This window comes from Mus caroli, unplaced genomic scaffold (assembly GCF_978045245.1).
Source record: "Mus caroli unplaced genomic scaffold, Mus_caroli_1 scaffold_14, whole genome shotgun sequence".
NCBI classification, from domain to species: domain Eukaryota; kingdom Metazoa; phylum Chordata; class Mammalia; order Rodentia; family Muridae; genus Mus; species Mus caroli.
This window is the reverse complement of record NW_028227269.1, coordinates 1029719-1051395: the sequence shown is the minus strand read 5'-3', so window position 1 is coordinate 1051395 and position 21677 is coordinate 1029719. Positions and strand designations below refer to the sequence as shown.

Here is a 21677-nt window from a genome sequence, read left to right as displayed (position 1 = left end):
TGCATGACCCCTTCTGTCCTGGGCCATCAATTGCAACTGAGGCTGCACCTTCACCAATGGCCTTCCATGGCCTCTCACAGTGCAGAGCCTCAGCTGTTCTGCGTGACTCCTTCATGCCTTTCAAAACCAGTACCACCTGGGTGACTCTTACACATTACCAAGTCCAGCCACAGCACAAGGTACAACCTTGTACTGGCTAGTTTTGTGTCAACTTGACACAGCCGGAGTTATCACAGAGAAAGGAGCTTCAGTTGAGGAAATGCCTCCATGAGATCCAGCTGTAAGGCATTTTCTCAATTAGTGATCAAGGGGGAAAGGCCCCTTGTGGGTGGGACCATCTCTGGGCTGGTAGTCTTGAGTTTTGTAAGAGAGCAGGCTGATCAAGCCAGGGGAAGCAAGCCAGTAAGGAACATCCCTCCATGGCCTCTGCATCAGCTCCTGCTTCCTGCTTGAGTTCCAGTCCTGACTTCCTTTGGTGATGAACAGCAGCATGGAAGTGTAAGCTGAATAAACCCTTTCCTCCCCAGCTTGCTTCTTGGTCATGATGTTTGTGCAGGAATAGAAACCCTGACTAAGACACTAGGGATGTGCTTTATCCTAGATCTAGAAATTCTTAAACCAGACAGACACAACCGCGCCCCCCCCCCGTGTGAAAACAAATGCAAATTGATCCGTTTCCATGATCCTTCTCTGTACAGTAAAATTAGGTTGCCACTCATTAAGAGGAGGAGCATGAATGCTTTGTGCACAGCGGTTATGTAAAGAGCCTTGTCGTACTGTAAAGCACATTCAGGCAAGTAAAAATGGCTTATCCTTGACTGAACCAAAAGCTAATGCACCCGTGGTAGCATTAAACATTTAATACCCATTCTGCCCTCGCTCTCTGCAGTGACGTTTCTTGTGATTAAAAATGTCCATAGCCGACAGGGTCCCTTGGAATCCTCCCTCTGCCTGTGGAATGACAATTCAAAATTGGCATCATCCTGTTAAAAATAGCCCTTGCAGCATCTAGGTATTTAAAGCCCGAGGGAGGGCTTTGATCATAAACATTTGGAGAGACGAGAGGTGGCTGTTAGGATCTTCTTCTCTCCTTGCCCTCCTGTGTCTTCCTGCCCAACATGGCTGGCCTCTTCCTTGTCCTGGGTGGAGGCCCTGGAAGAGCAGCATCTTCACACCACACCGTGAGAGGAGCTGTGGCTTCCTAGCATGGTGCAGGTGTCTCTATGGTTTGGTCCTATCGATGTGAACCTTGGCCACTCTCTCGTGACCACTGCCTTCCTGCATTGCCGCTTTGCCACAGCCTCCTGGAGGTCCTGATTCATGAGTGTTCATCCCCACAAGGATGCCAGCTGCAAGCAGGGAGAGGATGGGGGATTTCAAGGCTGGAATGGGTGGTGATTTGCAGAGAAGCAGAACCCCAGCATTTCTTATGCTTCTTCTCTCCTTCCCGCTCCAGATCAGCCCAACACCTCTGAATAGCAGGGGAGGGAATGACAGTGCGGAGAAAGGCATCAGTCCACAGGGAATGCCAAGCAGGGACCACCGTGTGCAGGATATCATGTTAGACAGTATCAGGGGTCCCCAGTACCTGGAGTCCTGCCCCAGCCCAGGGTTGAGCAGTGAGGATGGAGATGAGAAGGGTGAGCTGGCCAACCTGAGCATGCTGGTCCAAGCTAACCCCTAACTGTTCCCTAGAAAGGCCTAAAGCTGGTGGGAAGGTAGATTAACCCTTCAGAAAAGTGAACTGCAGACCCCTGCTAGATAGAGACGGTCGACTTGCTCTTCCTTAGCTGTGGCCAATCCTTCTCCTTGCTCCTGGGCTCTTAAAAAACTTAGAAAGTGCCAGGTGGTGGTGGCCTTTAATCCCAGCACTCGGGATGCAGAGGCAGGTGGATTTCTGAGTTCGAGGCCAGCCTGGTCTACAGAGTGAGTTCCAGGACAGCCAGGGCTATACAGAGAAACCCTGTCTCGAAAAACCAAACCAAACAAACAAACAGACAGAAATGGAGCATCAAGGGCGCATCAAGGGCTCAGGGAACTAAGCTTGAAGATTTCCCCACCACCCCCAACTGGAAAAGAAAAGGCTGAGTCTCTCTGCTCCAGGGCTGGGGAGGCCTTCTGGTTTCTCCACCCACCACGCCTCCTCCTTTATTTCATTTCAACTCTATTAAAAGTAAGATGTCACCAGGCAGAGGTGGCACATGCCTTTAATCCCAGCACTTGGGAGGCAGAGGCAGGCAGATTTCTGAGTTCGAGGCCAGCCTGGTCTACAGAGTGAGTTCCAGGGCAGCCAGGGCTACACAGAGAAACCCTGTCTCGAGAAAAAAAAAAGTAAGATGCCAGTAGAAAAATGTTGCCATGACCATAGAAAAACTGGAATTTCTCCTTGCCTGCCCTTATTTTATTACCATGTTTGGTGACTTGACCATGTCCAGGTGTCCCTGCATGGAAGACCTGTCCTCCTCTGGCTTGTCTGCTCTAGCAGGAATCCCAGCCAGTTTTCTTTTCCAGCTTGGGTTACTTGAACTCTGTGGACTGCCAGGGCTGTAGAAGGTGTCCTCACTGGCGATCTGTGGAGGACAAGGTTATAGAGAGTCAGGTGTGTCTGTCCTGTGTAGGAAGAAAGCCAAGCTTGAATGAGTTCTAAGAGCCAGTGCCACCTCTGTTCCAAAGCCACCACAGAGAGCTGGGGCTGGAGTGCACTGATCATGTACTTAACAAGCACGTGCTAAGCCTGGGTTCCACCCTAGCCCCTCAAGGAAAAATAAGGATATTATAGATAAAAGGATGACACCATCTATTTTTGAGTATACACAGAGACCACTGTTTCCTTAATAATCCTTAGTAATAATTGAATTTAGTAAAGTTCAAGGGTTTCATAGTAGCTGGCTCAGCTTAGAGAGATTAAAGAAATACATTTTATAAAAGTAGAAAAGATTCCAAAGTATAGAGGGTGTTTAAAAAAGATTTATTTATTCATGTATTTTATATGAATGCTTTGTCCTCATGCACACCAGAAGAGTGAATCAGATCCCATTACAGATGGTTGTGAGCCATCTGTGGTTGCTGGGAATTGAGCTCAGGACCTCTGGAAAAGCAGTCAAGTGCTCTTAACCTATGAGCCAACTCTCCAGCACAAGGCTTTTCTTTTTTAATGGCTATTTTTACAGAAGTTAATGCAAGGGTGTTGAAGAACTGGTGTCTGGTTGCTAGGGTTTTTTTTTGTTTTGGTTTGGGTTTTTTGTTTGTTTGTTTGTTTGTTTGTTTGTTTGTTTGTTTTTTCGAGACAGGGTTTCTCTGTATAGCCCTAGCTGTCCTGGAACTCACTTTGTAGACCAGGCTGACCTCGAACTCAGAAATCCGCCTGCCTCTGCCTCCCGAGTGCTGGGATTAAAGGCGTGCGCCACCACTGCCCCGAGAGAACCCCAGTTTGATCTCTGTCATCCACAGGGATGCTCAGTATCCTTTGTAATTGAGGTTCCATGGGAAGCCAATGCCGTTGTCTAGCCTTCAAGGCTAGACACACATGGTGCAAACACTCATGTACATAAAATAAATCTTTAAAAATAAATAAATAAATAAATAAAAGTAAAAATAAAAACCACAAGACACCATGGATTCTGCTCATTTATGTATGAATGTACAAGTGTAGCTTGGTGCTCAAATAGTTTGACTACACAGTTTCTATAGCTGGACAGCTGCCACAAGAACTATGGCTAGGGCCTGTATTGACCCAAACTTTTTTTTAAGACCCCCTAAAGTCAAGAGTTTATAAATATATGTCTTATGTTTAAGAATAGACTTGGACTGTATTGATGAGGAAGGGCTGATCTCTGAGCCCCCCCCCCTTTGTTGTGTATATAGCACATGAACTTGACTGGGGAGCCCTAACATTTTTAAGGCCCTACTTACATCTCTATGTCATCCTGATTCTCCATTCTGGGCGGGAATGAGCCCTTGTCAGCCCACAGACGTAGCTCCTTCCCCAGATTCTGCCCCAGCCAGGTGTGTTGTGGGAGCGGAAGCCTGGGTGCAGCCGTGTGCCTCTGTCCTCAGGTACGTGTGTATTGCCATGGAGGCGCTGGACCAGCTGCTCATGGCCTGCCACTGCCAGAGTATCAACCTCTTCGTGGAAAGCTTCCTCAAAATGGTAGCCAAGCTGCTGGAGTCAGAGAAGCCGAACCTGCAGATCCTTGGCACCAACTCGGTAAGAGGTAGTCTGGGGATGCAGGGTGGGGTGGGTCAGGCTGTTCCACCCGCACTTGCTGTCTGACCACCCTAAGCCAGTGGTTCTCAACTTTCCCAACGCTGTGACCCTTCAACACAGTTCCTCGTGTTATGGTGACCCTCCACCATAAAATCATTTTGCTACTATTTTATAACTGTAATTTTGCTACTGTTATGAATCACAATGTAAATATTTGATATTCAGGATATCTTTTATGCAACCCCTGTGAGGGCTGAGACCCACAGGTTGAGAATGCTACCCTAAGCTATATACTTCTTGTCTTACTATCTCTCTTTGTGTGAGCAAAGAGGTGTTGTGTGTTTTGAATTTTAGTAAATATAATATTTATATAAGCATATAAGAAAATATGTCCTAGAAATAAGATTTATTGGAGCTAGAGAAATGGGTGCCCATCTTAGGCTGCTCACCGACACCTATAACTCTCTCTCTCAGGAGATCCAACATCTCTGGATTCCTCAGACACTCATATGCACAGACCTATACATATACACACATACTTAAATATAATATAATGAGTCTTTTAAAAAATAAAATAAAATTCATGGGCCAGGTGTGGTGGTGCACATCTTTAACCCTAGTACTTGGGAGGCAAAGGCAGGCAGACCTCTGTGAATTCAAGACCAGCCAAGACTGCATAATGAAGCCTACATCTATAAACAAACAAACAAACAAATCAATAAGGTTCTGCTCTGTAAACTGATGACCTTTGATTTTTTTCCCCTAATGAATTTGTCCTCATAAATAATTTTCATCGAGGGCCAAAGAAATAGAAACCAGGACTGAACTTAGGTCATGCTGTAGAGAGTAGGGGTGCTCAGGGCACTTGTGACTCATCTTTCTAGGAGCACCCTTTGAAAGCTGGTCTCAATCACATCCTTCAGAGAAAGATAAGAACACGGAGAAAATAAGCACACGGATGAAGGCCGTAGAGGAGTGAGAAGACTGTGGGGATGCAGCAGATGGCCATAGGTCTGGTTCTGTCCTTTCTGACTTTGCATGGGCTCTGGTGTTTCTACAAAAGTCTCGAGTGGGTTGACCTTGGTCTCTGTGGGTCCCCTGGTGTCTGTTGCTGGTTACAGTACAAGTAGATGGACCATGACATGTCATGATTTATGAGGGAAGATACAGAAGGCTTGATCGGAAGTCCCACTATGATGTGTTTATCTAAATGGCCTCGAATGTTCTGGCTGCTTTCTTTAATCTCTTGCCCTTTGTCTCAGCCCCTCCCCTTACTTTAAGCTCAAGTTTATATGCAACTATTCTATAGCTTTAGTAAGTGTTTGGGGGAGGGCATTGGCATTCCATAGTGAACATGTGGAAGTCAGAGGACAACTCACAAAAGTTCTCTTCTTAACACCTTGCTGGTCGGAGGGATTGAGTTTGGGTCATCAAGTTGGCAGCCCCTGGACTTACCGAGCCATCTTGTCCACTCTACTTTTGAATGTTTATCACGCAGGTCATGAATTTTCTTTTCTCCTGCTCTATGGGAGAGTTAAGTCCTCTAAGTTTTCTTTGCAGGATCCAACATGACAGCCCTTGCCTTTGTCTTCCCTTTGTACCAGCTGCCTCTGACAAATTACATACACTGCAGCAAAGGGCAAAGCCCTTTGTCATGTTGCCCCGGCAACAGCTTCATGGACTGCTTTAGTTGTCTTAAGATAACTACAGCCTGGGAAAGAACATCTGCATGGAAAATAAGCTAGACACCCTGGGTCCATGGAGGCCACAGCCACAGAGGCAGGTAGCCGGCAGCTCTTGTTTTTCTCCACACAAATCTTAGCTTAAGACAGGTGTTTCTCTGAATTCTGTATCCTGGTGATTTGTCACCTCTGCTGAATGACAGATGGCTGTGGTGTGACCATGCGATTAGCAGGGTTGGTGACCCTAAGTGAGTTCAGTTGAAAGTGCGGTAGGTTGGGGTTCCCACTTGGAAGCAGGCCTTTCCTAGCATCATCTTTCCTTTCCTTGTCATCATCTGGATATTCTGGCCAACCGCCTATGCCAGAACTCTCAGAAGAGCCCTGCTTCACATCATTTAGAGTTGCTGGGACCCTGGTGCGTACCTTGCTCAGCCTTGGGATGGTTGGCCCAGGAGTGTCACCATGGTCCTCATGGGGACCTGAGGCTTTGTGGGAGCTAAGGAGCCTGGAGGGAGAGAGGAGAGGTTCCGGGTCCTTCCCTCTTTGATCGGCATCCAGCTCCTTTTAACCTATGTGTTATAGGTACTGACTCACTTTTAACTTAGATAAGGTTTTGTTGTAAGAGAAGAAAAGAGGAACCAGATGTGGTAGGATACTCCTGTAGTCGTCACGTCATTCAGTGGGCCATGGGTAGAGGACACTGAGTTTGAGGCCAGCCGAGGCTACATAGTAAAGACCTTATTCCAAGACAAAATGGAACAACAACCAAAAAGAAAAAAGGGAGAAGAAGGGAGCTGACAGTATAAAAGTCAAAACAGCAATGGCTGTGAGATCCTTCCTGCTGCTTGGAGGACAGAAGGTCTCAGAGGGGCAGAGAGGTACTTCCCATTTCCCCTCTGCAGGTAGAGGCAGGAAAAAAAGCCTGCAGCCCCAAGGCTGCAAAAGAAGTGAGATCCTGCCTCTGCTCCCGAGTTCTGCTACTGTCCCGTTCTTGACCCTGGAAAGTTACGCAGAGCCAAAGGCAGCCATAGAAGAGGGGGGAAAGCTAACTGTGCTTGGAGACACTTTGTTGGTGCCCAACTGAGCGCAGCCAGGCTTTGTGGGGCCCTGGGAGAGCTGCGTGTGCGGAGTAACTATTTGAGTGGGCTTCCTCTCTGTTTAATCACCCCCGTTTTCTGGACGTCTGTGAGAGGCACTGTGAGGGCGGCGATCCACTCCAGCAAGCTTGGCACCCTGTGTTATGGAGAAAAGGCTGCAACTTTGAACTTGCAAGGGTAGCCCTAGTGGTGCTCCTGGCCTTTGAAATGTCTTATGTTCAGAGTTGTCTGTTTGTTGTCATGGAAACCTTCATCATTGCCTTATCAGAGAGAGAGAGGAGAAAGAGAGAAAGAGAGAGAGAAAAAGAAACAAAATTTAAAGTTCAACTCATTTTCCTTCATGATTTCATTAAGTAACTAACACTTAAATAAAAATTAGGACTGGGGCTGGAGAGATGGCTCAGTGGTTAAGAGAACTGGTTGTTCTTCCAGAGGATCTAGGTTGAATTTCCAGAACCCACATTAGGATGCTCACAATAACTTCAGCTCCAGGGGGTCTGATGCACTCTCCTGGCCTCCTCATGCATATGCATACACATATTAAAAATAAACCTTTTTTTTAAGTGACAGGCAAGACTGCTGGTCATTCTGGCATAGCACATGTACAAGGCAAGTACTCATTAACCCCATTTTATAGGTGGGACAATTGAGGCCAAGGGAGCTTAAGTAATTTATTCCAGGTTACCCTATTGATAACCAGAGGAGTTGGAATTCAAATGTATAGGCGGGCTCCAAACCAGTCCTCAAAATACTAATGCAAGAGATGCAGACGGTAGCAGATCCGATGGTACATGCTTGTATTCACAGCACTTGGGAGTTGGAAGGAGAATTATTCATTTCAAGCCATCTTGAGCTGCAAACCAAGACCTTGGTTTTTTGTTTTTGTTTTTTAAGCCAAACACACACACACACACACACACACACACACAAAGCTGGGCCTTACAGTGCTTGTTTGGTGTGCATAAGGACCAGAGTTTGTTTCCCAGCACTACAAAAGCACAGAGGGAAGGAGGAAGAAGGAAAGTTCTGCAGTTTGAATGAGGTATGGGTGTTCTCTGTTTTGACTGACAGGCCATTGCTCACTTATGCATGTTCTTTAGCATAATGCATCTGAGATCTGTGGTAGGCATGCTCAATATACACAGGCATAAAATGGTAAGTGGAGGATTCGCCTTAAATGTTTTCTTGAGGACAGGTTTGCTTTGCTGTACATTTACCGAAAACTTGTCTAGGGACCATTGACGCCATTCCATTAAAACGGGGCATTGTCAGGAGGATGCCAAAATGACTCATTATTTACAGCAGTTATACATACAGCTAGATACAGGCCCCAGTTGCTAGGTACGTTTTTAAAAGAGATTGTGTGTATAGCCCAAGTCAAGGGGAGTTCCAGGTTGCTAAACTATTCCCTATGCCTGCCTCAAGAGAGTAAAGACTCAGAAGTTATGCAGCTTCTCCTGTGACAAAAACAGGAATGAGATGGGCCAGAGCCGAGGCAGAGTTCTGTCTGCTCTTCTAAACTCTAGGTCAAGCCAGAGTTTTAAACAGTACACTCCTTAACCCTAGCAGTTGGAAGGCACAGGCAGACTAGCCTACATAAAGAGTTCTGAGCCAGCCTGTCTCAAACAAGAGGAGGTAGAAGAGGCTGCAGTGGCCTTGGATTGTGAAGTGGTAGCCTGTTGGTGCTTAAGAGCCTGGGCAGCCTTTGCAGCCTTCTCAAAAACTGAACTTTACCTGCACCATGCTTCAGGCAGGGCAGTGCTCACGTCTTGGGGGCTTAGGAAGCCACATAGCAAGGCCCTGCTTCGCCCTTGTTCCTGGAACTCCTGAGCTTGGGCAAATCAGGGATCTTGGGATGGCGTGGATTCTTCCCGTACCTCACAGCACCGCCACATCAATAGTGCAAGCAGTGCCATTTTCACATGCTCACACTAGAGCATTCTCTCAATGTACATATGTACGAATGTTAGCTTCAGCAGTGCCATTTTCACATGCTCACACTAGAGCATTCTCTCAATGTACATATGTACGAATGTTAGCTTCAGCAGTGCCATTTTCACATGCTCACACTAGAGCATTCTCTCAATGTACATATGTACGAATGTTAGCTTCAGCAGTGCCATTTTCACATGCTCACACTAGAGCATTCTCTCAATGTACATATGTACGAATGTTAGCTTCAGCAGTGCCATTTTCACATGCTCACACTAGAGCATTCTCTCAATGTACATATGTACGAATGTTAGCTTCAGCTCAGAGAGATCTCCTTACCCACTTCATGAGTTGAACAAGTAAAGCAGCTGCTTACTTCTGGTTTACAGTAGTTACTTCTGTGTCGCTGAGATAAAATACCTGTCATGAAGAGTTTAAGGTGGGGGGGTCTGTGTTGTGTGTGGTTTCAGAGGTTCTGTGCGCCCTGGTACGCATGGTGTGAACAACAGATCACTCTCTGGGACTGAGTTGCAGGACATGCATTGTGGGCAACAGTGGAACAAATGCTGTGGCAGGAACCCACTGCCTTCTTATTGTATTTGAGTCCACTCCTTGGGAACCAACATCTATAAATCTGCTCAAAAACCTATGGCTGGAGAGCACACAGTCCCCGGGGCAAGCCTACTGCTACTATTTGGCTAACTGGATGTAGTATCAAACTGCCCCCTAAATTCTTATCTCTCCACCTGTACTGGCTGGTTTTGTGTGTCAACTTGACACAAGCTGGAGTTATCACAGAGAAAGGAGCTTCAGTTGGGGAAATGCCTCCATGAGATCCAACTGTAAGGCATTTTCTCAATTAGTGATCAAGATGGGAGGGCACATTGTGGGTGGTGCCATCCCTGGGCTGGTAGTCTTAGGTTCTATAAGAGAGCAGGCTGAGCAAGCCAGGGGAAGCAAGCCAGTAAGTAACATTCCTCCATGGCCTCTGCATCAGCTCCTGCTTTCTGCTCTGCTTGAGTTCCAGTCCTGACTTCCTTTAGTGATGAACAGCAATGTGGAAGTGTAAGCTGAATAAACCCTTTCCTCCCCAACTTGCTTCTTGGTCATGATGTTTGTGCAGGAATAGAAACCCTGACTAGGACCCACCCATAAATTAGTGCAGCTCTCAGTCCTTGGCAGAGGCTTCTCTGTGTAGTTGGTTGTTAAGGTGGAAACTCACAATTGCCAAAGTGGAGAATAGGATGTGCCCAACCACAAACGGAGAGTCGATATCCTCCCCTCTTCTACCAAGACTTAGGAACCACCTCAGAAGAGGGAGCAGAAAGATTGTAAGAGACATAGACAGGGAGGACCAGAACAAACAGGACAGAAGGGCTCATCCACTCCCAGCAACTCCAGCTGTCTACCCAAGACCTGCAGGAGACCAAACCTGTCTCTAGTCCAGCAGGGAGGAGGGGGAGGCTGAAAGAGCCCTAGCCCTCACTAAAGAGCTGTTGTTAGTTGGTGGCTTCTAGGAGAGGGAGCGTCGGGTTTGGGGACTTGTGTCTTTCCCTCTTTGTTTTTTAATGGTGTGGGCCCTGGTAGGCTGACCATGCTCCAGTGGATGGCTCTACACCCATGAGTGTATGAGCTGCACAATTCCGTCTCAGTGAGGTTTAAAACAAAGAGGACATGTTGGGACGGAGCGGGAGGGATGGAAGGCAGATCTGGGAAGAATCGGGGAAGAAGGTGGGGCTAAATAAAAATACTGTTTGCATGTATGAAATTCTCAAGAATTAGTAAAAAATTTAAAACTATAATAAAGAGATTAAAAGATGCTGTTAATTTGCACTTTGGGTAAAGTTAACTTTTAACACAGATTGGTAATTAATACCAAATATAATGAAAGTATATCAACTAGATACTTTGAGAAAGATTGTGGAGTTTTTTTTTTTTTTTTTTTTTTTTTTTTTTGGTTTTTCGAGACAGGGTTTCTCTGTGTAGCCCTGGCTGTCCTGGAACTCACTTTGTAGACCAGGCTGGCCTCGAACTCAGAAATCCACCTGCCTCTGCCTCCCGAGTGCTGGGATTAAAGGCGTGCACACCATTGCCTGGCTTGAATGTGTATATTTTTTAAACCAACCAATATTTAGGAAATATAAAATGTATTGTAAATCTAAGCTCTCTTTTTGAGGTAGGGTCTTATGTAGTCTCAAACTTACTCTACAGACTTCTGATCCTCCTGCCTCCACCTCCTAAGTGCTGGGATTACAGTCCTAGGCTGCCACACTCAGTTTATCTAGTTCTGGAGGTGGAGCCCAGGGCTTATGCATGCTAAGTAAGCACTCTCGCCTCTGAGCTATAGGTCCAATTTATTAATTTAATCTCCTTGTAGAATTGTTTGGGGATGCTAGCATTTATATCATCAGACAAGATAAATTAGTTTTTAGCAGTTCATTTTGTATGTGATGCTTGCTTCTCTGGGAGACTTGATTGAAATGAATTCCCTCTTTAAAGCTGGAAGCGTACAGCTCAGTACAATCTGCAGCTGAGAATGCTGCTAAAGATGAGGCCTAAAACCAGGCATGGAGACAAACACCTGTAATCCTAGCAACTGGGAGGTAAGGGAAGGAGGACCAAGTTCATTGTCAACATCTGCCCCATGAAACCCTGTCTCGAAGAGAAAGAGATGGACAGGGAGGGAGACTACCAAAATGCCGAACTTTAAACACTCAAAACTCCAACTGTAAGGTGTGATTCCAGTTTGGAAGCCAAATGTTCAGATTTGCTCTCCTGTTTCACAACTCAGTCAAGGGGGTCTCTGTGCTTTGACCCAGGTCGCCTTCAAGTCCCAGCAAGTTCTGGTTGCTCCCTAGAGACCTGGACCTGTGGCTTTTTTGAATCAAGTGCTTGGGACACTCAGAACCAAGGGGCAGCACGACGGCCTCTCATGCACATTCTCTCCCTCTGCCCCACAGTTTGTGAAGTTCGCCAACATTGAAGAGGACACCCCCTCCTATCATCGAAGCTATGACTTCTTTGTGTCCCGATTCAGTGAAATGTGCCACTCAAGCCACGATGACCTGGAAATCAAGACTAAGTGAGTACCAGGAGTCCAGGGGCCTGTGGTGCTCCCAGGAGACTCACCAAGGGGCACTGAAGAGCTTCAGCACTGGATGGCCAATCTGTAGACTCTCCTTCTGGTCTGCTGCTGCCAGTGTGGGTGGCTGTCAATCAGAAGGGGGCTCCCAGCAGATAATTCTGAAGGAAAAACTGGGGTGGGGGCAGAAAACAGGGCAGAATATAGTATACTCCTGATTGAACTTGAAGCCAGAAACAAAACCCACAAGTGTGCATGAACACACAAACCCACCACTCACTCCTTGGTTTAAAATGTGCATTTGGACACCTCAGAACCTGCTCCCAATATCTACACCCATCAACACAGCCCATGTCCTCACAGTGGCTTTCCCTCACTCCATTCTCTGGGTCCTCGTACTCACTCTGCCTCCAAGGACACAGAGGACAGTCCTGCCCCCAGAACTTTCACACAGTCCGTGGATCTCATAGCTCGCTGCTTCCCCTCTGCGTGGCTTTGCTCTCTGCTCCCATCCATGAGGCCTGCTTGGCTGTCCTCTCTTATGTCTCTGGTCCCCGTCTGTCTCCACCTACTAGGTACACAAGGGCAAGGATCTTGTTTATTAATGTATCCCAACCAACTGGGAACCCACAAGGAGGAGCAGGCGCGGAGCCTCTGAGAGCACTCAAGCCTCTGGAACTTGAACTGGGCTCCTCTCCTAGCTGAAGAGATGCTCAGGGTGCAGGCGTGCCTCCGCATTTTTCCTTACAGGATCCGCATGTCAGGCATCAAAGGCCTGCAAGGGGTAGTGAGGAAGACGGTGAATGATGAGCTGCAGGCCAACATCTGGGACCCACAGCACATGGACAAGATCGTCCCGTCGCTGCTTTTTAATCTGCAGCACGTGGAAGAGGCAGAGAGGTGAGCAGGAGTAGGGTTCAACTCTCGGAGCATTGCCTCACACCCAGGCTCCTGGAACACACCTAGCTTGGACAGGAAGGTAAAGGCAGCTACAAGGCCAGGAATCTTGGCTTTGTGGCTTGTTTCCCGATGAGTGGATCCTTTGGTCTGTCTTCTGCCAGCCTCTGAACCCCTTCAGATGAGACAGCAAGAGTGGTATGGCTCAGGGCTGCCTGAGTATACAGGTAAGCTGGTCAGGACACAAGGGGGCGAGAGACAGATTGTGCCAGCTAAGGAGGCTTGAAATGCCTTTTGTGACTTTCCCTTGGGACTTCCCCAGCTCACTTCATGGTGCCATTTCAGACCTTAAAACATGACTGTTTGACCAGCCACAGCTACTCAAGAATTGCAGACAGTGGATTTTAATCTTAGAACCTCCAAAAGATCAGACTCATCCAGTCCCCTGACCCTTACTTTCTCAGGTAGAATGGGATAGGGAGAAAGGTTCCTGTTGCTGTCCTACCTTGCTTTGGGGCTTAGATGCTCAGTAAAAATGCACTCAGTTGGGTCTGGGCAGTTAAACTAGCAGAGGAAAGTAAGTGTGCCCCCTGGTGGCTATTTCTGGTATAACAGCTCACCGATCTGCTTTGCTCTTAATCTGGTTAGAGGTTCACTCAGATTTGCATACCATTAAGTCACCCCCTAGCCAATCACCATATGCCTCTTTCCTCTTTTCAGTTCTCACCCCCCTCTTCCTGAACCTTTAGATATGTCTAGACCCTCCCAGAGGCAATCCAGTCCACCCTGAAGTGTTTCTCCACAAACAACTCAATTGTCTCCCCCAATCTTCTACTGCCAGATCCCGTACCCTGGTTAATCGCTGGCAGCCAAGACTACTCTATGACCTGCTGCAGCTTATTTTCAATTCCTGCTTGTTCTGAGCAGAAACCTAGGGTTATACAGTCCTAGCTCCCAGCTTTGAACCCCATCCTTTATCCACTTGGCTCTGTATTCACAGCCGGTCTCCCTCGCCCCTCCAAGCACCAGAGAAGGAAAAGGAGAACCCAGCAGAACTGGCTGAGAGGTGCCTGAGAGAGCTCCTGGGCCGGGCAGCCTTTGGCAATATCAAGAACGCCATCAAGCCCGTTCTTATGTGAGTTGACTGTTCCTCCCCACCCAGGTAATGCTCTACTCCCGGGTGATGGTTTCAAGGCTCTCCTTGTCCCAGGCCTTCCCCCATCTGCCCAGGTGAGAAGAGAGGCTATGGCCTTGCAGACTTGCTACGGCCAAGTCAATCCTTTGGGGGTTCATACAGCTAGACCACCACGCAGTGGCCACCTGTGGTTTGTGCTGATTAAGAGGAGGGTAGCAAAAACTGAACAAAGGCGCTCTATTGCTTGTGTCAAGCTGTCGAGCCTGTACTGTAAGCCCTTCCTTGATAGGAAACTGCCAGGGGCTCTCTGCAGGTGTCGCTGTCCCTCCAAGCTCATCTCTACTCCCTCCCTCCCTCGAGTTTCCTAGTCACCCTCCTTCCCCCATGTTTTCTCCTCACAGCCACCTGGATAACCACTCTCTTTGGGAACCCAAAGTGTTTGCCACCCGTTGCTTTAAAATCATCATGTACTCAATTCAGGTATGGTTTGTCCCTGTTCAAGCTTGTCCCCCGCCCTGCACAAGGGCACTTCCTGGTGCTGGACAATGCACAAAGCAGAAAGCCAGGTGTTCTCTGACTCCCCCCCAGCTGCCACAGACCATGCTGTATCATCCGGCTGGGAAGGAATTGCAAGGGGTTCTCTGTTTAATGTTTCCTGCATCCTAGGCCAACATTTATTTTATTTTATTTTTATGAAATACAATGGAAAATAATTCCTAGAGAAAATTAAATCTCAAAGAAGACAAGCCACCTGCATTCCCTGAGCGCCCCCCCCCCTTACTTCGCGTGTACTTTCCTTCTGGCCCACATCTTAGCAGCAGTGTTATCAGACAGATCTTGAACTGGCACTGGGCTGGCTCCCAGCCACACTTTGAGCTGCACTGAGATGAACCACGTGGCCTCTCATGGGCCTTGCCAGTAAAACCTGGGGACAGGGAGAAATGAAAGACAATATTTTGAAATGGATTGCTGGCCGCCTTTGAAGTAAAGGAAATCCGAGAAAATGTGCAAACACAGATTCCCTGGGATGTGGCTCCGTTTTTTGTGGGGGTTGGGGTGTGGTGCTGCAAGAAAGAGAGCGAGGTCTGGGTGCCACCTGCAGTGTCCACTGGCTGTGGGACGTCATTTTGGTTTACCCTGAGCCTCTGGGTTCCAGCAGAGGGCTACCGGGCCGGGGTGGGGGTGGGGGTGGGGTTGTGGTTGTTTGGGGACCAGCACGTCTTCCTCCCCCACAGCCGCAGCACTCCCACCTGGTTATCCAGCAGCTCCTGAGCCACCTGGACGCCAACAGCCGCAGCGCGGCGACTGTGCGCGCCGGCATCGTGGAAGTCCTATCGGAAGCTGCAATTATCGCTGCCACGGGCTCTGTCGGTAAGGGGGTCCGGAGCAAAAGGCAAGGGGCGTGGGGTGGGGGTGCAGGCGATAGATTTAGAGCCGATTGGCTGCGCGGGCCTGGGCTGGGGATTGCAGGAGGGATTATTGTCATGATTTGTGGGTCCCTCCCCCTTGGCGCCCAGGGCCCACGGTACTGGAGATGTTCAACACCCTGCTGCGGCAGCTGCGGCTCAGCATCGACTACGCGCTAACTGGGAGCTACGACGGTGCTGTGAGCCTGGGCTCCAAGATCATCAAGGAGCATGAGGAGTGCATGTTCCAGGAGGCGGTCATCAAAACTATCGGTAGGGAAATGGGTGGGGCTAGGAGGGGCCATTGAGGCTTGGGGGCTCGACTCCAGGGGAGGAGTTGTCAACGATCTGGAGGCGGGGCTAAGGAGGCAGAGCCTGTGAAACGAGGCCTAGGACGTGGTGGTGGAGATAGAGCTGAGCGAGGCTTGGAAAGGGGCGGAGTCTGGGGAAGGAACTTAGTAAAGGGAAGGATCCTGTGAGGCTTGGAGAAAGAAGGGAGGGACCTGAAAAGACTTAAAGAGGAATGAGGCTGTGGGGAGAGGTTGCCAGAGACCTAGGTCTCTGGCCTGAGACAGGCAGGGCCTACAGGTTAACACTAGGGCTGTACTGAAAGGAGAGACCCTGGCAAAGCTTGGAAAGGGGAAGAGCTCTAGAGGAGGAGTTAGCTGGGGCCTAGGAAAAGGAGTTAGAAGAGCAAGGAATCTTGGGAGAATGAGGTGGAACCAGGACTAGATAGAGATGATCCTTGTGGGAGAACCAGGCCTCCGCCATAGCATCTGCTGTGTTATTTAGGGACACTGGGGGAAATGGCAGCCAGCTAATGACACATAATGATCTGGGTTTCTCAGCCCGGCTCTCCTGTGTCTCTGTCCTCGTTAGGCATGCCTAGTGCTTCCAGGCAGACTTCCTGTGTCTCAGTCCTCATTAGGCATGCCTAGTGCTTCCAGGTGGGGCCACAGTAGGGGAGGTGGGACTAAGGCAAAAAAGAGGACAGGAAGGAAGCTACGGAGACTGTGCCCTGGATGTGGAGAAACATGGAACAGGGTCTCCCCCCTCTCAGAGGTCCTTGTGCCTATGCCATGGTCTCATCAGCAGTGAAACCACTGAGCTGCCCTATCCCCCAGTAAAGAAGCCCAGATGACAGTAACAAGGGAAGAGCTGGCATCTGGAAGGGCCCTCTGGAGTCCCTCTTGCTCCCTCCTCGGGAGACAGGGTCAAAGCAGCCTGCCTAGGCAGATCTCTCTGGGCTGCCCCAGCCCTGGGCACCAGGGAGCCTCACTCTCTCCATTCAGCTGCTGCTGAGCCCGGGGGACCTCTCACGCTCCCTGTCCTCTCCCCACAGGCTCCTTCGCCAGCACACTGCCGACCTACCAGCGCTCAGAGGTGATCCTCTTCATCATGAGCAAAGTCCCGCTGCCTTCTGTGCATCACCCCGTAGAGACCGGACGGACAGGGTCAGTCCACTGCTTCTTCCCAGTCTACCCTCTCTGGCCCCTGGTTCTCACCCTGACTTCTGTGGCTCAGCTCTCTTCTCTTGGCTCAAAAACAGAGGGGTCATAGGTCCCGTGGCAATTTTTCAGCCTCCCCCCCCCCCCAATTAGGGAAATCATGGGTCCACCAACAAGCCTCCTGGTGAGAACACTCAGGAGGGGGGGGTGCAGGCGAGCACTCTGTTGCCATCCTGCTGAGACCATGTCTCTGGCCAACAGGGAGAATAGGAACCGGCTGACCCAGATCATGTTGCTGAAGTCCCTCCTTCAGGTAAGCCCCCTAACCCGTCCCTGCTCTGCCTCTGTGGTCACAACTTCTTTCAGGTAAGCAAGGTAGTTGTGCTCCATGCTGCACAGATATGTCCAGCTCTTAAAGGGGTAAGTGAAAGGCTGAAACCCAACCTGAGCCCCATTCAGTTGTTCAGAGCAAGGTGGGAACTTAATGCTTCCCTTTGTTAACAATGGTGGCTCTGTGTGCCCACTGGTAGCCTTGTCACTAAGACCATGTGGGTCTTGAGGTCATTCGTCCCCGTCTGCCTACCTGGTGCCCTTCCCCAGGTCATTTGCCTCTGTTTCCCCCATTTCTCCCACCTTCCAGCCACCACCACCTCCTTCCCCCATGTTTCCTGTATCTCCTAATCCATCTCAGCTTTCATTGCTGGGGCTGAGTTCTGTTGTTCCCAAGCGCCATTCCAGCACCCGCCGGGTTAAATATGCAGTTTCCCTAGGGAGCGTGAGTGGTCAGCCACAGCGAGTTCTGAAATCTGTGTTTGTGTGTATGTGATTTATTTAGGAGAGACCCCCAGATACCTTGCAGCCATGGCTGGCCTTGGATCTTACGTAGCCTATGCTGGCATCAAACTCACGATCCTCTTTCCTGCCTTAACCTACCAAGTGCTGACACTATGGGCATACGTGCGCTGCCATGCCCAGCTTTGAAATTTGCTTCTGTGCCAAGCTCCCTGCCAAGGCCCAGACTCTGGGCATCTCACGACTAGGTTATTGTCTTCGATGTTTCTGTGTCCACCTTCAGGAACACCAGGAGAACTTTCTGGGAATGCCATTTCCTATTTTGTTCCTTGTTTCCTTGAGAAAATCTCAGTTTCTAATGTGAACATCTAAAGGTTCATATTTTTTAGATCTTTCTCTCGATAGATCAACCAGTGGTTCTCGGTCTGTAGGTCCTGACCCTGCAGAGGTCATTAAATGGCCCTGTCACAGGAGTTGCCCAAGACCATCTGAAAACACATAATTACAATTATGATTCATAACAGAAGCAAAATTACAGTCATGAAATAGCAACGAAAATAATTTTATGGTTGGGGGTCACCACCCCATGAGGTACAGTTCAGTTGACATGTATGTGCATGGGGACAACACTAAAGGGTCACAGCATCAGAAAGGTTGGGAAGCGCTGCTCTCATGAGTCTGTTTATTGCACCACCCAGCTCCCACCTCTGCTCCCAGCAGGCTGGTGTACACAGAGCCCCTCACTCCGAGCAAGCCTCCCCTACCCTCTTCTCCTGCCCTCAGCCTTCCATTGCATTTGCTTATTGGCTGCTTTGCTGTGGGGATTGAAGCCAAGTCCTTACACATGATAAGCAAATGCTCCACACTGAGTGTACCTCCAGCCCCACTCAGTGTCCTTCTGCAAAGTCCCCTTGTTCTTATACTTCCCGAATTTAGTTGTCTAACCTCTCCTCGGTCTCGGTGATGCTGCAGTTTTGCTGAGTTGACCCTTGTTCATTTGTACCCAGTGTCATATGGCGACAGTCTGGGGAACACCCACATCCCCCTTCAGAGAATACCTGATGTTCCTGGGCTGGGCTGGACTGGCTCCATGCAAGCCTTCAGAATCAGCAGAGGTATCAGTCTGCAAAATGGACTTAACAGGAAATACCCTTAACTTAACAAGACCTAACAAACAGGAAATACCCTTAACTTAACAGGACTTAACAGGAAATACCCTTGTGACCTGAGCATTTGGCATCATGTGTGATGTATCTATTTATGCCGACTGATTTGGGTCAGAAGGCCCCATTATCACAGGGCTGCGTCAGGTATGTGAGTGGAGTCTGCCAGGCAGCTGTGACTTCCTCTGCCCTCTAAGTCTTGTAACTCCTGGTCTTAACAAAGCACTGTACACACTGTGGGCATTCAGTTGTTCCCAGACTCTTGCATTTCTCCATCTTCATCCTGTACTCACTTCTAACACTTACTGCCCCTGCTTGCTGTCCCCGTGCACGTACATGTCAACTGAACTGTACCGAGTAGACCTTCTAGGGGGACCCTCAGGGCCCGTGAGAGGACAGGGTAACTGCTCTATCCAGAGGATGGACACTTTACACCAGAATTCTTCTGACGGCTTCTCCAACTTCTCTCTGCACCATGCAAGAGAGACAGTGTTCCTAAGTATGCCTGCCCGGGCTTCCTCACAGGTATCCACAGGTTTCCAGTGCAACAACATGATGTCGGCCCTGCCCAGCAACTTCCTGGACCGCCTTCTCTCTACTGCCCTCATGGAGGACGCAGAAATCCGCCTCTTCGTCCTAGAGATCCTCATCAGTTTCATTGATCGCCATGGCAACCGCCACAAATTCTCTACCATCAGGTGAGCCTGAGGTCTCTCCTTCAGTAGAGGTGTGATGGGGTGGGAGGGGGCAATGAGACCTGTCTTGGCCAGTCACCTTATACCCAGGTGGAGGACAATTTGGGTGCAGTGAGACTTGCTAGAATTCATCCCTGGCGTTGGCCAAGGAGTGTGGGGAGCCACTGTGCTTGAGCCTGGGCTGAGGGCTGGAGAGAGTACTGTGGGCATTTGAAAGTAGAATAGCAGGTACTAAGGGACATTTCAGGTCTAGGGAAGAAGAGGACATAGGGCCACTGGCACTGGGGATTTGGAGTAAGGTGAAAAAGGATATAACCCGAGTCTTTTCTATCCATGCTCCAGTCTGGGACTTACTTACTTATTAATAAATTTCTAACCATAAGCTTGGGCTTGTCCCCTGACTAGCTCATAATGTATATAACTCGTTTACTCTATTCTCTGTGTGCCCCATGGCTGGTTACCTTTCCTCGGTTTCATGTCTGTCTCCTCAGGGTTCGGGAGGTGAATCTTCCCACACCTCTCTCAGAGCTCCTGTCTTTGTACAGGGACCCACGTCTCTTATCTCCTGCCTTAGCTAAGAGGCCCTCAGCTTTTTATTGACAGGTGATGCTTCCACACAGTGCACAGGGATTCTCTCCACAGAAGAGAATAATCAGTGAATGGCAGCCCACAGCACTGGGGATAAAACTTAGTGACACTGTGTGAACTCAGGCTGGCCTCACGTGGGCTAACCGGCTCCTCCATCCCTCCCTAGCACCCTTGGTGACATCTCGGTCCTGAAGTTGAAAGTGGACAAGTGCTCCCGGCAGGACACTGTCTTCATGAAGAAGGTAAGTGTCACCACGAAACACACAGCCCCAGAGGAGGCCAGGCTTATAGGTCCCAAGCTCCCAGTCTCTAAGTCACTGCTTGAGTTCTGGAGCCTGCCTCCTCCCTCCTTCAGTTGGCCAGGTTAACCAGTTGCTGAGAATGGAGATGGGTACCACACATAGCTATTACCTCCCCTTCAGATGGGCCTCCCTCCCCATCCACTCTGCTCCCACCAACTGACCATGGCTGTTCTGTCCCCAGCACTCCCAGCAGCTATACAGGCACATCTACCTGAGCTGTAAAGAGGAGACGAACATCCAGAAGCACTACGAGGCACTCTATGGCCTGCTGGCCCTCATAAGCATTGAGCTGGCCAATGAGGAGGTGGTGGTGGACCTCATCCGACTGGTGCTGGCTGTTCAGGTGGGGCCGAATGTGGGCGGGACTGGATGAGGATCATGGGGAGGGGCCTGTATAGCCAGGTACAGATAGGAATACTTGCAACTGTTGCTTGACAGTTGTGTTGGTGTCCAGGGACTATGGTTGGTTATTCATGAAGACCCCAAACTATGTATGCGCTTGTCTGGGAAGCCCCAGAAAGTAATTCACAGCTCTTGGCCATCCTTAAGGTAAAGAGGACACAAGGTCATCCAGAATCACCCCTGGGCCTCGAATATTTCAAGTCCCTCATGGCGTCTGAGTGCTGCCCCAAAAATTCCAGAGAGGGCATTCAAAAGCCCTGAGAGGTCCTGAAACAAATATGTTCATTTAAAAATCCTTTCACTCTCGGATCTACTTATTCGGAATTGCCTCTGATGCTTGTTTAAAATACAGATGGTGGCACACACTTTTAATCCCAGAGGCAGGTGCATCTCTGTGAGTTCAAAGCCAAGCCTGGTCTACAGAGCTAGTTCCAGGACAGCCAGGCTACACAGAGAAACACTGTCTTGAAAAACAAGAACAAACGAACAACAACAACAAAAAAAACCATTGCCCAAACCGGAAAGCCACAGTGTCCCAAGCCTGGGGCCCATGTCTTTAACAAGCCTGCATTGAGATTTGTGGGCAGCCAATGTGCTGCCTTCAAGGTGGATCTTTCCAACCTCAAAGGTTGCAGGACATCTAGGTCCTGAAGCCAAGCAGGCATCACATTCTTGAACCTAGTGACAGATTGTCTTAGGTTATCTTTGTGACCATGCTAAATCCTGCAGACCAACCTAGATATTGCAATTTCCTTTATTTACCCTAAGAGATAGAATTTCCAATTCTCTTGAGTTCCAGTCTCCTGATGGCACCCACAGCTTTTAGTGTAACAAGCCAAGCCAATCAAC

General features: G+C 49.0%; 1 protein-coding gene across 2 annotated transcripts in view; it reads left to right on the top strand.

The window, feature by feature from the left end:
* Positions 1-21677, top strand: part of Efr3b (EFR3 homolog B) — a 77665-nt gene that overhangs the window by 41553 nt on the left and 14435 nt on the right. The window contains exons 4-15 of one of the 2 annotated variants that reach the window (XM_085830174.1): positions 4057-4207; positions 11879-12000; positions 12751-12900; positions 13898-14032; positions 14434-14512; positions 15295-15403; positions 15550-15711; positions 16781-16892; positions 17148-17199; positions 19367-19539; positions 20291-20366; positions 20608-20769. In XM_085830174.1, the coding sequence (XP_085686300.1) occupies positions 4057-4207; positions 11879-12000; positions 12751-12900; positions 13898-14032; positions 14434-14512; positions 15295-15403; positions 15550-15711; positions 16781-16892; positions 17148-17199; positions 19367-19539; positions 20291-20366; positions 20608-20769 (1483 nt within the window). Of the gene's footprint in view, positions 1-4056; positions 4208-11878; positions 12001-12750; positions 12901-13897; positions 14033-14433; positions 14513-15267; positions 15404-15549; positions 15712-16780; positions 16893-17147; positions 17200-19366; positions 19540-20290; positions 20367-20607; positions 20770-21677 lie in introns of both variants that reach the window. The other variant, XM_029484966.2, reaches the window with a different exon arrangement.